General features: G+C 46.6%; 1 protein-coding gene across 1 annotated transcript in view; it reads right to left on the reverse strand.

Moving 5' to 3' along the window:
* Positions 1-371: 371 nt before the first annotated feature.
* DCT (dopachrome tautomerase) overlaps positions 372-17931 on the reverse strand; it is a 107774-nt gene continuing 90214 nt past the window's right edge. Inside the window, exons 7-8 of the mRNA XM_069639929.1 lie at positions 2203-2404; positions 372-1204 (exon numbers count right to left, since the gene is read on the reverse strand). Of these exons, the coding sequence (XP_069496030.1) occupies positions 1023-1204; positions 2203-2404 (384 nt within the window). The 3' untranslated portion in view covers positions 372-1022. The remainder of the gene's footprint in view (positions 1205-2202; positions 2405-17931) is intronic.

The raw sequence follows: 17931 nt of genomic DNA on the forward strand, positions 1-17931 counted from the left end.
ACTTTTGTAAAGGGATTAAAAAACCACCATTTACGTTTGGGTGGAGAACATGTAATATGCGGTTGATTGCAAAATATTGCATTTTAAGTGCTTCGTATAAAAAGACGCCCAGCATTGGTCAATGCTGAGATGAAGCAACCTAGAGGGCTGGAGACAAAAGGCTATATATAGATCGAGGTGTACAATATAATTTAGTGCGTATCCACTATGTAACAACATCATGGACTACTTCAATTAACTGGAGGTTTGTTCCAATGTGACTTTAAAAAAAATAGAATATGAATGCTCTAAAATGGTACTGTATTGAACAGTCATGTTCTCCCAGTCCCAACACCTGCTATGTTATGAATTAGACAAGAAAGCATGCCATGTATGGGAGGTAGCATAAGAAAGGTTTATTTTGCACACCGAGTAAACTTCTCAAATACGTTACACAATAATGGTGCATGACATCAATGTGTGGAAAAATACACGTGAATAAATAGACGAAAACAGGAGTGATAAAGCTGCTAATTTACATAGGAAAATATACAAGTCTCACAATAGTGATCACGATATACAATAGTCTTAAATTAGTGTACGCTGTTCACAAGGGGTTATTTTAAGGTTACTGAAAAAGTGAGGGGGGCATTTCAGTGTTCACCATCAGAGTAGAGTGGTTCTGTAGCTTTATGGTCCGTTACAGACCACGTGGCGGGGTGCAATCTTCAGTGGTGCACTTCGATCGAGAGACATTGTAAACCAGGTATCAAATCGGATAATTTCAAGAGATCAACAATTCACGATTTGCTGCTCACTAGTCATTAATATGGCATCGTTTTCCCAATTACTAACACTGTCCAAAGCAATATATGCACCCTACACTAGCTTGGTTGCAAATAGTTCACATGCCCATTTCTGAAAAGCTAATCATGGAAAGAGTACAGCAGTTATCAGAGTCAACTTCACTCTGGAAATTAGACTGTAGGCAGAGCAATAAGGCATTTAATAAACTTGGCATTTCCTAAAATGAGCCGATAGCATTATGCTTCCTCGGTATATTTTTGGCTACTGAACTTGGCATTCAGCAGCGGCTCGAATCCTTGTCTCCGTTTCCTCTGCATAAAGAGAACAATCAGCAGCACCAGGACCATTAATGCAAGAAGGAGGCCACCAACGGTAGAGCCAAGCATAACCGCCACGGAGCGGGCATCTTCATCAGAGGCTGGAAATGAAGACATATTGGCCATCATTACCATGAGCAGGACGTAAACAGCATGCAATGCAAGCAACTCCAGAGTAAATACAGAAAAACAAAAAATGGCAATGATTCCATTTGAGAGCTTAGTTCTGCTGATACCATGTGTATGCACAAGTGCCTCAGAGGACATCGGGGGCCAGTAAATAGTAAGGTACGCTCAACACTCAGGATATATATGATATGATATATGGCATTTGTAACGCGCCTATACACAGGTGTTTCAAGGCGCGACGAGGCGGGGAGGAACAAGGGGAGACAGACAACGATCCTACTAGGCCAGGTGTCATTCAGATCGCGCAAGTGCAGGGGTGGGGGAGGGGAAAAAGTGCAAGGGGAAGGGGAGGGGGGGGGGGAGTGCAGTACAAGGTAAGTGGCGTAAAGTAATAAATAAATAGGGCCAGCTGGTGGCAAGTGCAAGGTAGGTGCAGAACAAGTGCTGGGAAAGGGGGGGGGCTGCAGGGATACAGAGACAGTCCTGTAGTGCAGAGGGGTTCCAAGGCATCAGTGCAAGTGGAGAGTGGCTGGGCCCAGGACCGAGGCCGTTAAGAGTGGTCCAGTTACCTGGGCACTTGGAGAGCTGTGCCAGCAAAGTCTTGGCATTCATTAGAAAGATGGAATTCTTTGGAAGAACTATGGTTATTATACTAAAATTGATATATATGTTCCAAAAGTGTCGAGCAAGAGGTTTACATCTACAAACATTTGGATTAATTTGGGCATACCTAACACCATATTTTAAAGCCATTTATGCCCATCAAGAACTACCACTGGCGCCCAGCAGGATTACATTTTCCTAAGTTCTAATGTTAAAATTCGAGCACTGGTTGGCGTGTTTGGTTCAACTTGCTAACACTGGGTTTGAGCACTTGATGAGAATTAGCATTCAAACAAGCTCACATTCCCACCCACAATAGTGGCAAGCATCATGTGCACAGCAGCGGAGCAGCAGCAAGTCAACATACCTGGAAGCTCTATGGCATAAGAATAACCAAGTTGTTCTGCTGTTTGGAACAGCTCATCGTTGGTCACCGGGGGAAAGAAAGGGACCATGTTGTACATGCGATTGTGGCCTATTGGGGCCAATTCTTGTGGCCATACAAGATCGGAGGGTGCAACACGTTTCATCCACTCATCGAAAATGGCATCCGTGAAGGAGTGAAGAACCTGCGGAATAACCAGACACTCAGTAAGTGAGGACATCCTGCTCAGATAATGTCGCGAGTTTTAGAGGACATGGTGGATAGGCCAAATCAAGTGTAAACACTTCAAAAAACAAAAAAAAACAAAAATCACTAGCTGAAAACAAGTGAGAGTAAAAGACCAGAAAAGTATTGATCTACAAGAGCTTGGATCATCAAGGTAGGGGCATTTCTTTCGGTTGTTCCCAGATTTGCGAAACAGGGACCTTAAACGACCTAGCCCAACATGCCTCCCAGTCAACCTTGGGCTGCCACTTTTGCAAATCTCGCATTTACAACCAATATCACTTTGCTGCTTTGGAGATAGGTTGGAATTATAAAAATTAAGGCAGGATTTTTCTCAGATGGATTAGTGAGAAGGGAGCAATGAGAAACGAGGGTTTAACCAAGCTCAGTTGCACAATAGCAGTCTCAGAATCCTAGGACAAGCTGCAGTATCGCTGTACCTGGGATGTAACCCAAACCCACTGTTCCAACACTATGAAAAACACTTTTACCTGCATTGGTTTATAATTCACATGAATCATTTTGGTACAAAGCGCTTTAAAATAATTTACTGCAAATACAGGAGTCAGGCTGTTGATAGATTTTACACCATTTTTAAAAAAAAGGCTACTTCCAGCTTGTGAAACGAGCTGTGGTCCTAACTTTCTCCCTGCACTGCTCCACCACCCACAGACATGACGAGAAGTCCTCTGTACCGGGTTCCAGGTCTTAATATCCCTGCAAAAATATTGCGATACAAAAATATCACCATATTTTTTCGGCGATATTGAGGCATGGACCCTGTTGGGGGGGCACCCCCTCAACCACTGCATTATTTTTAAATGTGAAGGGGACAGCCCCGCATCCCCTGCTCCCACAAATTATCCCCCCGAAAAATATTGCCTATGGCGTTCCAGACGACCATATATATATGTACGACAATATTTTTGGTAGGGAGGATATGTAGGGATACCCTGTACCGATCAAGAAAGTCGGCAGACTAAGTACTCACTAGTTTGTGGTGAAGATACCCAACAAGAGGCTTGATTTTTCCACTAACATCTTCAACAGTCTCTGCAGATACTGAAGATTACCCCAACCCCAGTCTGCCCCAACCACCTTCTCCTGCACATCCTATAGTCACCCAAGATGAGACAATCAACCCCTTTTGGGCCCAATTGGTTATTATTAGAGATGGAATGAAACCGGGTCTCATGAGAACAGAATCTGGGTGCACTCCAGGAAGGCAGGGGAAACGGAGTATGCGCAACATGAGACTTTACTACACAGATGATGCAATTATAGCCGAAATTATGTGAAACCGCTATACATGTAACTAGCTTTAAAACAGACGGGAAGGGGTGGCTGCCTCAGGTTCCTCCTCAGTGCCTGCTTTTCTCCCCCTGGATCCTGCAGGGCTGACAAACTTGGCCATTACATACAGTCGTTTTACTTATTTTTAAAAGTGCTTGTGGACGTTCCTCCAGTGCTTTGAACGCTCAGGAGCAGATCTGCATAGATTGTGGCCACAGGCTCATGCAAGTGACGATCCATTACTATGGGCGCCGCATCATAAAGGTACAGTACTATTGGGACAAGGCATTTACTGGGCTCTCGCAAGTGTTACCCTAGATCACCAATTGTACATTGTTTGGCTTTTTACCCCTTGATCAGAATTGCACACCTTTGAAACACAATTATGGGGGAACACCATTTCCACAAACCTCCTTACAATATTTTGGGTCCCCTCGCTACCAATTGCACTTATGAAAATATTTAGACGCCTCCACTGAAAATGTTAAGCCGTAATGGCCTGTAAATTATGGCATTTACTGGGGGGTTTTCATGAGTAATCCTAGATAAAATGCAAATTGGCTAATCAGCCCATTTGTTGTAAAATGCATAGTTACAATACATTTTTTAATTCTGCAGGGTTAGTTTGGGATGCCTTGCTACATTGTCGCTTTGTGCTTCTTTTGCGAAATATTTAGGCCCTTAAAGAAAATATTCATCAACCATGGCGGACCATTAATCATTTAGATGCCTGGTGCACACTCAGGTGAGGCCCACCTTCACCCCTCTATCAGAACAAAAGCTGCCTCTGCCACTGCTTGAAATACGGGTAGTAGTGTACAGAAGCATGCAGTTCACAAATCCCAAACCCCCTCCCCCATCCCAATGAAACAGTCCTGCTTGCAAGATTGCGCAATCTTTAAAGACATATGGAGCCGTTAATCGTGTGTGCTTTCAAATGTCTATCATATTGAAATAATGGTGTCTCATGGAAAAATACATGAAGACCATATGAAGTTGGAGGACCTTATGTGAGGCCCTATTGTAAAGCCTTGCCCCTTTGCGCCTCTAACAACTGCAGCTGCCTTGTGAGCAAAGGCCACAAGCCTCCAAAGGCTGACCATTTTAATAAGTGCAGGTAAAACAACCAGTCCCTCAGCTGTAGGAGGATTAAGGGCTACACTGAGGACAGCCCGACAAATGTCCTTCCTACTAAAGCTCACTGCTGGCCCTGGGCCAAAGGTTCGGCCACCATCTTGTGGAAAATGGAAAATGAATGCCAAATGCATGAAGTTACGTCAATCCAGGAGCTATCTTAAGACCAGGTTACCATAGAAAGGTGGGTGATGGGGAGGGGACTAGGAGGGATTAACAGCTCTGATCAATCGGTCTGTGTTCTGAGAGGGGTAGGCACAGGGGAATTTTGCCCGGTCACGTTTTGCACATTATGTACCTACAGGCGGCAATCCAGAAAGCCATCCCTGCGTTAGCCTTGCAGTCAGTCAAATTAATAGAGCATGTACCTAGCTTCCATGAGGGTAATACACAGTAAACAAACCGGAGCTACAAGGCCATGGAGAGCTAAGGGGGGGAGGGGGGGCGCATGCGATTTCCTGCAGCATGGGAATCTACTCCCACACTATGCCGACGCCTGAATTCACAGAATCCGCAGAGAGACCTGCTATGCACAGGAGTGAAAAGTTAGTCGTTTAAAGTATTGCGCAATCTCATATTGCAGATTAGCTTTCCCCTGTGGTCTTTAGTCACACTCCGGTGTCCATCACACTGGGGAGATTAAGGTTTCTTTCACGTGTTAATCTAGCTGCCTTAAAAAATAAAAAGTGGTGCAGGTGGCCTACTGTCACAGGAGGTTCTTGTTACCCACTGTGGGTTGGGCAGCTTTTTTGCATGATCCAGAGCAGATTGCAGTCAGACGATTAACACGATGGGTGCGATACAATGGTTTGAACGGGATGAAAAAAAGGCAGCGACACAACTAAGTCTCTCGGTATCCAGGAATGTCAGGGGGGCACACTCCTTTGGACCCTAAACATTTATTAAAGGATCCACAGAGATGCCCACCATTGCCTCGCATGTTTGGGGGCCTGCAACATTCTTAAAGGATAAAACCTTGGCTTAAACCCAGAAAGGCGGCTGGCACATAAAAACAATGCGGTGAGGTCCTCTGTTTCCAGTCTCCAGAAGCTGCACCACACTCTAGAAACAGATCATGCAGTGGTAGATGTTTTGACCCATTTCACTTTAATTATGAAAATGCCTTGTATGCATTAACCAATTTCCTTCTGCGGCATCCCCAAAACCCTAAACACGGTCGTCAGACTGATTTTTAAATTTCCCCAGCTCTCTGCAGTCTCTGCTTCCACTATGTGTCACACGGGCTGCCTAAGAAGCCAACAGATTACTTTTAGTGTATTCACGGTGTAGCCAGTGTCCCAAAGGGGCCCGGCTAGTAGGGTTAACATGCTTGTCCCCCAAGGCACCATAGAAATAAAGTTAGACAATAGAGTGTCTCTGGAATAGTCCATCCGGCCCAACATGGGTGACCTTCCCTGGTGCTTCAGGTCACAAAGTACGGTAAGGTTTCCCCAAAAAGTGAGGGAGCATTGTACCATTTAGTTCTGCCCACTTTGAACTCTGGGTAGCAGCAGCAGATGAACTAGTAGGAACTACTTCGGACCACAGGAGACTGGACTGACATCAAACCTATTCTTCTTACATATAGCACAAAAGGGAAAACTACTCTAGATGCCATGTCACTTGGAGACAAAACAAGAAACATACTGGAAACTCCTTTTCCTGCAAAATTGGAAATGCCATAGCAGGTGAAAAACAAATGCTGCATATTATGAAAGTTAATCTTCCATAGTTAGCCCCTAATTGATGGAGTATTGTAGTACCTTTTTGTTCGAGGTAATCCTGAGCAGTGTAATGCCAGTAGATTGCCCTTTTACTCCAAATGTCAATGAGATTAATCTACTATTAAAGGACTCCACCCTTTTGTCATTAGTAAATCCTCTTCAGAGGACCCTGATTAAAGAGGACTTAAGGTGTTGCAATTAGGCTTGTGGTTGTAGAGCAAAACAAATTAAATCAAAGGGCACACACAAATTTAAGTGATAAATGCACGATCGGACAGTTTATAGGGACTGATCAAGAAGCAGGAATATTTGTTTTGGTATGAAGGACCTGTGGAGAAAAAACAAAACAAATGCAGAGTTGAATAATGGAGGTACTACATTATACTTTATGTACAGGATTACACAAATAAGGGCTTGATGCATGTGGCATTACATGTTTTCCTGGCCTGCTACTAGTTTTTGAAACTCGCAGCTCTCCGTTTATGTTAACGCTGAGATAACAAAAAAGTGTGCATAGGTAGCACACCATCTCTAGCATTGGTATCTTTCATAGACGCACAAGCTGTGAATATACCCTGGCGTCAGGCTGAGAATCCTCAGTTAGCCTTGGGTTTTCCTTGCTGAAAGCAAGGGAAAAACATTTTGTAGGCTGTCCTCCTTATGGGTACTTTTGGTCCCAACCAATGGGACCACGAGTAGACTAGTTCCTCCTCCTCCCTTCAGATGCTGACCCATGATGCTGAAAGCCCAGTGCACATGCACGTTTTTTATCTCAGGGATGGAAGGAGGGCGCATGTGAATTTTTGAAAGATACCAATGCTGGAGAACAGGAGTTGCCGGGAAGAAACCTACTCCTTCTCCAGCACTGGATCATAACATGCTAAGGGTAAAAAACGTACATATCTACCCTGAAACGTAAGAGCGCACAGATGCTGCAGGACTGCTCTCCCGGTTGGCACATCTGCTCTCCAAACAGTGCATTGTAAATGTATGCAGCACCGACCTGGTAGCTGCTTGGCAGACGTAAGCAACTGGGATGCTATTGCGGCCGCTGTGGCTTCGTGGAGTGGGGGGGGGGGTAGCGTGCAGATGTTTGCCCACTGATTTGTGGCAGAAGGCGATGGTTGAAGAGATCCACCTTAATATGCCCTGGTTTGCCTTTACTAGTAGGACCATATGCCAGAAAGAGTTGCATTGCACTTGTCCTGTCGATATTTAAGTGCCCATTCGACTTGTTGAGCAACCTTCCCCTGAGGACGTCATTTTTTGGAAGAAAATTGGCAAGGTGATCACTGTTTTTATGAAAGTCCATCAGGGCTTAGGGGATAAAGCACAGGTTAGTCATCAGAAGCACTTTATCCCTTTGAAACCGTAAGTACGGCTGGTTGCGAGTGTCTGGATCTCCAAGACCCACCTGGCTGATGTAATGGCCAGAAAGAACGCTACCTTCATGGATAGAGGATTCTGTGGCCATTGGCTCAAAAGGCTCTCATGAGATGCTGGAGGATAGGTTCGGAACAGACCAGTCAGAAAATGTTTAACCACCCTATTGCTATAAAGGGGGTTGCGGTTACTGCTTCTGGTGCTGCTTATGGTGTACCTGGAGATTGTGGCCAGGTATACCCATATGGAAGTGTGAACCAAGTCCTGCTTGGCTAATGAGAAAGGGTATGGAAGGAGCACATCTGGCATAATCTGGAATGGATAAATGTCATCTTGGTTGGTATTCCATTGACCGTCACACCTTATGCAGAACCGTTTCCACTTCAGGCTAGATTTGTTAGTGGAAGGGGCCAGGATGTCCCTGCATTAGTGAGAGATTGTCAGACCTCCAAACTCCACAAAGTCAGAAGCTAAGCAGTTGTGTGCTGGCACTGTGGGTCGTGATTTAAGACCCTTGCATGGTCCTGTAAGATGTTCAGTCGATTGTGGAGCCTGATCAGTCAGTCTGCCGAGAGCTGGATGAGGTCATAGTACAAGGTCTAACATAGCCAGTCAGGTACAATGAGGATTACTTTGCACAAGTGAGTCATGATCATCTGCACTGTCCGGCGCAGAACCGGGAAGGTGGAAAAACATGTGAACAGTCCATCCCACAGGAAGGTGAACAGGTCCACCATTGAACCCTGTTGCAGGGTCCTGCTGGCGTATATCTATGGCACTTAATGTTGTGGATTAGGGTGACCAGTCCACCAACGGCTGTCCCCACTGTTGGAAAAGCGACTGCAGTGTGTTGAGCTCCCACTCATGACTCTTGGCTATCCGCCGTCTGGTTTTGAACCCCCATGAGGTGAAACGCTTGTATGGTTATGTGGGATATTGCCCAGTGCCAGATGTGCTGCGCCTCTCGTAACAGGGTCTTGGATGGTGTCCCTCCTTGCTTCCATAGTACATCGTAGGTGTCGTGTCCATCAGGACTTTGACCGTTTGCCCTTTGAGGACCGGAAGTAATGACTTGGAAGATGGGTGCTCCGAGATTCAGCATGTTGATGTGGAGAGACCTCTTGTGAGGAGCCCACAATCCCCCAGACGTGCAGCTGGTCTACTTGTGCATTCCAGCCCAGCAAGGAGGCGTCCGTGACAAGCCTCTTGCGCAGGGCTGGCTCTTGGAATGGATTTCCTCTGTTGATGTTGGTCTCGCCGGCCCACCACCGGAGCCGCATTGTTAGGTTGGAAGAGAGGTGTACTTGTCCCCCGAGAACCCGAAGACAAATTCGCCACAGGAACTCCTGCAGCGGCCTTATGAAGCCTGAAGTGTGGAATGAAAAGAATGCAGGACGCCAATGTCCCAAGTAGCATGTGGGATCAACGCCCCAAGGGTGTCTGGGCTCTCTGGATGGATGTGCTTTGAGCTCTTCTGTAGAGAATTCCGCTCCAAGAAACCAGCTTCTTGGACGTCTGCAGTGAAGAAATTCTGTAATTGATGGAAAAATCTAGATCATGGAGACGACATACATTTGCTGCAGTGGACTGCTTTGCTTTCACCATGGATTAGTGCTTGCACTAGCCAATCGTCTAGATAAGGGTAGACGTGGTGAGCTTCCCTGCGGATACTGGCAGCCACCGGTGCAAGGCACTTTGTGAATGTGTGGGGTGCTGATTTTAAGCCGAAATGGAAAAAAATACCCGGAACCGATAGTGGGCCACGCCGACTACAATTCTTGTATTTTGTATGCCTTGGGTAGATGGAAGACATAGAAATATGCATCCTGGAGATTCAGAGACGCCAGGTAGTCATGGTGTTGAATTGCCTTTATTACTTGTTGCAAGGTTACCATGGTGAACGTTTGAACATTTGTTTAGCTTCCATAGATCCAGAATGGGCCACCACTTTCCGTCCAGTTTGCAGACCAAGTATTGGAATACACTCCCTTCCTCCCAATCTTTTGGGAACTTTTTCTATGGCCCTGTTTTGAAGCACGGGTTGCATCTCGTTGAGGAGTCCCATGTGCCGGAGGCTGGTGATTGAGGAATGGAGGGGCAACCTTGTGAATTCTATGAGGTGGCAGTGTGTTATGGTATCCCGGACCCATTTGCCCAATGTTACAAGTCCAGTTGGGGGGCATACTTTGAGAGCTGCCTCCCTACTCGACTGTGCTGTGGTGGATAGTCACTGTTGAGCTTTAGCCTATCACCTACTTCAGGAGCTGGAGGATTGCTTCTGCTGTTGAGTGTCAAAAATACTTTGATTTCTGGTATCCTAGGAACAACCTTTTATACCCTTGGGAGTAGAAGGATGACCCACTGGGTCTTGGTCCAATAGAGGGCGTCAATGCCTTCTCTATTGGGGAGGACATGGGCGCCCTTCCTGAGGCTCCTCTGAAGGGCCGAAAGGATCCGTGATTATTTTTTCAAGGATGTTAAGAAGCCAACTGTGTTCTTATCAATCTTCATGGCCTTGAGGGCCTTGTCAATTTTCGGACCAAATAGCTCTTCCCCCTTGAATGCCATGTCCACTACCTTATGGTGGACATCAGTGCTGAAGTCCGTACATTTGAGCCACGCCTGGCGCCTTAGGACAGTCCCATTTCCCACTTGTTTAAACCCGGTTTCTGCAAGGTCCACTGCCATATTTATGCTGTGGTTTGAGGACTCCTCCTTTGAGGAGTGCCTTTGCCTCTTTCCTCTGGGAGATGTTCTAGAATGGGCGTTAGTTTGTGCCACATTTCCCAGTCGTAGCAGACTAGGGAATTGGCCACCTTTACAGTGGTGGCACCTATTGCCAGCACGTGCTTTCTGAATGCGCCCCGTTTGCGTGTGTCGGGTGGTACTGTGCATGTGTTTCTCCGACTTGGCTTTACGGCTTGCCGTTGCCGACTCTGGAGAAGGCTCTGATGTAAGGCTTCCAGGGGGCTGTATTCCTTATCCAGCCAACCTTTCACTGCTGGTGGTGTGAATGGATGTTTCATAACCAGGAGGCCCCCTGCCATACACAATGAAGGATCATTACGGATACCGCCACCTTGCTCCTTTTACCTATGTGGTAAAACAAGAAGCCTTCCTTCTCATCTTCGGAGGCTGAACTCTTTGAATGCCCTTGTAACCATGGTGTGGAACCCTGAGAGGTCATCGGGGATGGTGGTGGATTGGAGGTCTCCACTGGAGGGTTGTCCTTTGGGCAGTCTGTGTGCCAGCCATTGTCGCCTGAGGTGTGCGTGAGGTGGTCAACTAGGTTTCATGGGGCTCATCTGTGCCTGTGACTGTTAGTTCACCTTCTTGCACGGGGCTCCATAGTGGCGAGAGTGTCCAACACCTCAGTGGAAATTACATCAGTGCTGGTGATGCACTCCTACCCCTTGACAGGATTTTGGCGGCGAGCAAGAGACAAACCTGGATTGCAAGCAGCCCCGTGGGGACCTTGTTGCGGACCTGCCCATAGACCTTAACCTAGATCTGGGCAGCAAGGGTAATGCTGCAATGACAGAGGTGGGACCAGTGGCTCCACTGCCAGTAGAGCTGGTTTCATTAAAGTAGCATCTAGTTGGGTAATCACCCTCTGCAGAGAGGAGGGCTTGCAACGACAGTTCGGCCTGCAGATTTGTCAGTAGTGACCATTTCCTTTTGGTGTGAGCCTAAGCAGTTGGTTCCCGGAGTAGGATGAAGTGCTGCCTCCATGCGTGGTTGATATAGGCCTTGGCCAGATTGGTCATCCACAGGAATGTGTCTTCCTGATGTAGTGGGTCTGCTCAGGGCTCCTGTATGAAAACAGACTCCAAGTATGAAAACAGCATTTGTTCATGCAGCGTTTCGGAATCTGTAGCAATCTTGTGCTGTAATATTTCCTCTGGAATGACCTTGGAGTATGCAATCGGGGGAAATTGGTGAGGGTCCAACCTGTTCCAGCGGCTGGTCTAGCATGAGGGCTGCTGATGGTGTCTGAATTGTCAATGAGGCAGCTTATGGAGGTTGTCGGTTGAAATCTTGCACCTGCAGCTTCTTTTGCTTTTCCGTCGGCTAGTGTTTCGTCGATACCAAGCTGCCTTTTTCTAGAGACTTCTGTTCTCGACTGGAAACCTACCTTTTGTGGACATACTGGACGCCTTTTAGTGATGCCCCTTTGCCACGTTTTCACTTTGTTGACTCGTCCATAGACAAGCCGTCCTTCAGTGCAGAACGTGGTGACACCATCTAATGAGGTTGATGGTTTGGTGTGCCCGGGCGACTTGGCCTGCCCTCTGAGCTTTCTAGATGGCTTGAACAGCACCACCACAGAGGTTTGTCAACGTGGTTTATGGGGCCTTATGGCCCGAGGACTTTGTTTGCCCTGGGGTCTTGGAATGCCCTGCTGGAATCTGCGCCTCCAACAGACGTTCTCCTGTACATGGTACCTTCGATCCTTCTGTCGACTTGTGTTTATGATGCTTGGATTTGTCTGCCGCCAGCCAATGGACAATTTATCTGTCATCAACTGGCTCAACGATGGGCTGTGTTGAACAGCCTTTTTTCCAGTGATTCTGGGCCTTGAAGGGACTCTTCTTGCCCACCCTGGGGACGTCCTGCCCAGCCGACTGCTCAAAGCTGTGGGTGACCTGGTGTTTCCCCTGTCCTTGGAGCACGATCGCTTCTCTGTGGGGATGGCCATGCTCTTCGTCGATTTGATATCAGAGGGATACTCTGAATAGTTGCCCTCGTTCTGCGAGCATAATAGCAGACTGTTTCTGTCCTTCTGGGTTTTTGAGCTAAGCCAACACTCAACCATGAGATAGAGGTACAAACAATATATACAATCAATATTTCCCCCCCACACTTAATACACGTTTGAGGCCACAGGTGGCATAGGCCTTACAGGGGTCTAACGTTTTCCCTCCATCCCCACTTATCTGTCACACAACCTGGCTAACAACCTGGTTTGGATAAACCACTATAGATCCTGTAGTCAATGAAGACTTTCTGTTCAATTGTTCTCTGAACAAGAAGATAATGAGATGATTCTATGTGGAGAAACTCGAGGACTCCCATCAGCTTCACTATCTAAAAAAGGAAGGAAGGAGGAGAGTCCAGTTTTTAACTACTTAGGATGCCAGTGGTTTGGACCAAAATCACCCATAAGGAGGACAAAAACGTACAAAACAAATTTCTTGCTTTCAGCAAGGGACAGCCAAGGGTAACGGGATTTCTAGCCAGACGCCGGAGAATTCTCACAGCATGTGAATCTATGAAAGATCCAATGCTGCCGAAACGTAATTTCTCTGTACAGGTGTTGTAATGCAGCAAAAATGTTATTCAAATCCGATCCCATGGGATAAATGGTAGGGTGATTAGTTACCACTAATCTGCCCCCAATTGGAGCAGAACTGCTCATCTGTGCCACTAGGGACTCCGGTAATGAACCCGGGAAGCTGTCCAAAAATGGCTTCCTACCTCAGACTTCACATCTCACGGGTTGGTCTCCTCAGTCTGAGTCAGCCCTGCCCAGGAAAGGTTCATCAGGGTATTTTCTTTAGCTAATAATCCGCTCTGCCCCCTTGCCAAACAAACTCCACTTCAAAGCCTCCAGTGTTCACCTTCTGCCCACCACTTCAGGTTGGGGTGAAAATCAGTCAATGGCTCCAAGATGAATCACTGCTTTGCTGCGTCAAGTTTCTTCCTGTGGCCTTCTGAACGAAGGTAAGGAAAAGGGATTGAAGGACCAGCTATTGGAGGGGTGTGGTGTAGCCGTGCAGATGAACATTTACATGAACCGTACACCCAATATGTGGTCTCGCTTATCTTTGGGATAGGAAAAGCAAAACCTGCACAAAGTACATTTCAGCAGTCAGCAAGGTCTGAGGCTGCCCAAACCAGTAGGCCATGAAGATTCACTTCTAAACAGTACGGTCTAACAAAAGACCAACACTGGCATGAGCAACACAAAAGGAACAAAACCAAATCCCCGATAATGGGAGTGATCAGTGCTCCAGATAAGATTTGTAGGTGGGAGTATTTCATTGCCTATTTTTTTTAAGTTGGGAGCATAATTGTAAGTCCAATTTCCAATGTGATTATTTGTATAAGTGGGTAAATGTGTTAACTGGAAAACGGAAATGTTTTCATAATATTTATTTGCATCTAGTTATTCATGTGCATTAAAAGATACAAGTTTATATCAGGAAGTCATAGTTTTTATCTTTGGTATTACGTGCATTACTGGAACATATCCATTGAGCTGTGTGGGTGAAAACAGGGCAACAAGATTCTACTTGTCCGCCTCCTGTTTTTTTTTATTATTATTTTTACTCCCCATTTTTATTTTTGGGGAGGATTTGCCCATTTGTAAGGCATAAAAGAGTCCAATACACCCCATATCTGTAGGGCTGGGTGTGATGGTTCATCATTCCTGTCCTCAACCCCTCCTGTGGCGTCGTCTAGTTACCCTACAGTAGAAGGATGTGGGACCCCCAGAAGCAGGATTCCTGGTTAGTTTGACACAAGGTAGCCAGAGGGGTGATAAGATGCCAAACCTACATGGTTGGCAAAGAAACACTAAAAAACATACTAGAAGGTGTGTTCGTTTGATCATGCATGATTTTCCTAATAACCTACTCTGATAACTGCAAAACATTGGGCTAAAAACATTCTCAGATTTACATCTGAGAAATAGCTAGAGCGCCACAGTCTTCCTGATCAGAGCAGTACATCACATCAGATTGCTTCCAACTCTCCTGCAGCTCGGGATTTAACTGATGAGAAGGTGCGTCAAGGCAGGGATGGGGGGCAAACGGGGCTTGTGCCACTGGCCCCCATCCTGGAGGCCCTGGATGGGGCCCCACAGATCCTGCTGCTGGCTGCCAGTAGTGACAGGCTGGGCCCAGGTCACCAATTCCGTGACCAGGGCCGGCCATGAGGGGCAGACAGTCATTTTTATGTCATGTGCATCCGTTTAGCCAGTGAGATGGTGTCCGTTGCTGTCCTGTCTGGACACGCAGCCCTGAAATGCATGCCTTGAGCTCCTCCATTGTTTGGCCCATGCACGCTTCCTCCCGCTTCCAGGAGCTTTAATAGTTATTACCCAATGTGACGGTATGCAAATGGATTCAATAGCAGTATGCCGTTTTCGGGAGGAGTTAAACAGGCACCTTGCAGCCTGTCCCAAACACGAGAAGGTGTTCCGCGTGCCTGCGGAAATATACTTCTGTGCTCAATGGAGGCCCCAATTCCAACTCTCCTCTTTAAGGAGGACTTTACTTTAATTTGTTTCACTAGTATATTTTATTTTCAGATTATATGATAAAAACGACATGTGTGAGCATCCTTTTTAGAATCTACGGTAGAAGCTTCCAGATAGGAGCGTGGGCGCAGAGCGTGTATGCAGGGTGTATTATAGACAAGAGACATTTACAGTGAGGGGGTTGCACAGCACCTGCACTCTTTTCCCTAAGTGCATTACAAGGGGTTGTGCGAGGCGTGCACGTTGTGCGAGGCGTGCACAATTGGTTGAAACAATGATCTGCCGGCAATATTTCTTAGAATTTGAGATGGCAGAGATGTCTCAGGCGTAACCCTACCTTTCATGGGAGATGTGCCCAATGGACAGCCTGGGCTCTCTTCCCGCCGTTCCTCAGGTGATCATGGCTCGGTTCACAATACCCAGTCCCTCTTCCTTTGCCCCAGTAGGGCCTCCAGCAAGTTGTTTTCTGAAACTAAGCTTACCTGAACATCCTGCTAAAATGGGTATATTTTCAGTAGTGGTACAGTACAGGGCGTATAAAGGGTGGGCGTTCGAGGAGTAGTCACATGGTGGGGGCCTATGGATATGTGGACCGGGGCAGCAGGCTGTATGGATCAGGAGAGGTGCGGGGACCTATGAGGGAGGACACAGCAATAGAGTGTTGTGAAAAACGTACAGGCTCTATTATCACCAACCCCCCCAATAAGCACATCTTTTAGGTTCTATGAATATGGCTCGGTCATAAAGGCACAGCCCTGTCCTTTGGATCTCTGACAAACCTCCCCTTTGTCCCACACGACTCCCCTACACTCCAATGGCATATGAATACAGTGTATTCCCTGTGTTTGTGAGGGTAGGATAACACGCCACCTGAGCACATTATAACCTCTAGACCTGTGACTGGGACACCCCACACCCCGGCATGTGCGCCAATGCACCCATTGGATGGCTCTGTTGTAGTGTAGTGTCTGATTGCACTCCTAGTGTAGTGTCTGATTGCACTCTAGGCTCCTCGAGTCCTAAGGATTCCCAGTTAATCCTTAGACACTTATTGCCACTAAATCTTTCCTCGGCGGGGTCCACTGGTTATTTGTCAGGGGCCCCTAGCTGGTATATTTTGCAGGTGTGGATGTGCGCTCGCACATCCTCGAGGTCGCTTAAGTCTCGTGCCTGTGGCCGTGGATGGCATCTCTTGTCTTGTTGCCCCTCTGAGTCAGGGCCCAGGAGTCATTGAGCCCACAGCTGGCTTCCCTAAAGAGCCATGCCTTTGAGTGCATCCTAAAGGGTATTCTAGTCCTTGCGCTGGGGGCCGCCACCTTGGCAGCCCGGTCTTAGTGTCTCAGTGCAGGGCTCCTCGGTTGTGGTCTCTTGACCTGAAGCACTCAGCATTGTCTGGGGTCTCCGACTCTGAGCCCTTGGCTGGCTCCCATTGTCGGTTTATATTTGTCTTAATATTGTAAAGGCTGGTATTTATTTTAACCACAATAAAACATTTTTAAAAAAGCCATCTCTTATTTTCTCTGAATACCTTTTACTTGCTGCTTACCGTTTCTATAAGTGGCATAGCTGGGTGACCATGAGGACATTTCACGTGTCGGTGGGTTTCGGTTTGCAAGTCTTGTCCTCACATTGATGTAGGTAGAACAGGAGTGAGAGAAGTGGAGGCCAGAGATGGGGTGGGAAGCAAGCACCTTCAGTCTATGTTCTGTTGCATGTTTGGTTGTTTATTGAAGGCTTAGAAACAACTAGAGCCGGTTTCAGAGCACTGTGGGGGGAAAACGGAAAGGGATGTGCGGGGAAGGCACAAAGGTAACAGGAGAAGCATAGGAGTCTGCATCATTCAAGTTGCATATATTATATACTAGGGTAGGTTGGTTTGATAAATTGCGACTCATGCCTTTGAGTAATAGAAGCATATGTTATTTACAATATTCTGAAATGGCAAACTATGGTACATGAAATAAAATGACTGAGTTTGAATGGCCTGGATTGTAGCAAATTATTTACGAGGTAGGTAAACATAACTGCAGCAGGTGCAGTAACTCTTGAATCTACCTTGCTGCTTATGTTGTGTGGCACTTGTAAAGTGCTCAACGTTGGTGTATCCCCGAAGTGATGCAAAAAAGATCTGTGATTTAGGAGCACTGTGGTCCGACATTGCATTTCATAATCAATGCATACATTTAGAAACAGACACAATTGCATTAGCCGATAAAATCAAACTTTCGCATGGCAATACAGAAATTATAATGTGCCGGGATGGGATGGCGGTGTGCCCATCTGCTTCCAGGTTATGGTGAGTGAATGCCAGAGGGGTCACAAACGAGGATCACTCAGCTGGCTTTTAAGTGATGCGGTCTAGCAGGTAATGCAGGGCAGGAGATATGATATTGGAGTGAACTTTCCCATTATATTATCTAATAACATACAGTTTTATATAGCGCTACAAAGCCTCGGGTATCTTAAGTTATTATTATCCCACACTGCGTGGTAGTCAATTTATGATCGACCTCGAAAGGATGAAGGGCTGAGTTGGCCCGGACAGCAGCTTGCTGATGCCGGTTCAAATCCTAACAGATGTTAGAGTCAGCACTCAACTTGCTGTGCTACCTGACAAGCTAGTGCAGCTCTTTGAAGTGAAGAAAATAATTCAGTGGATTGCTCACAAGTATATTGTTCACACCATAC

Source organism: Ambystoma mexicanum, chromosome 7q (assembly GCF_040938575.1).
Source record: "Ambystoma mexicanum isolate Mex_15411 chromosome 7q, UKY_AmexF1_1, whole genome shotgun sequence".
Classification (NCBI taxonomy): Eukaryota; Metazoa; Chordata; class Amphibia; order Caudata; family Ambystomatidae; genus Ambystoma; species Ambystoma mexicanum.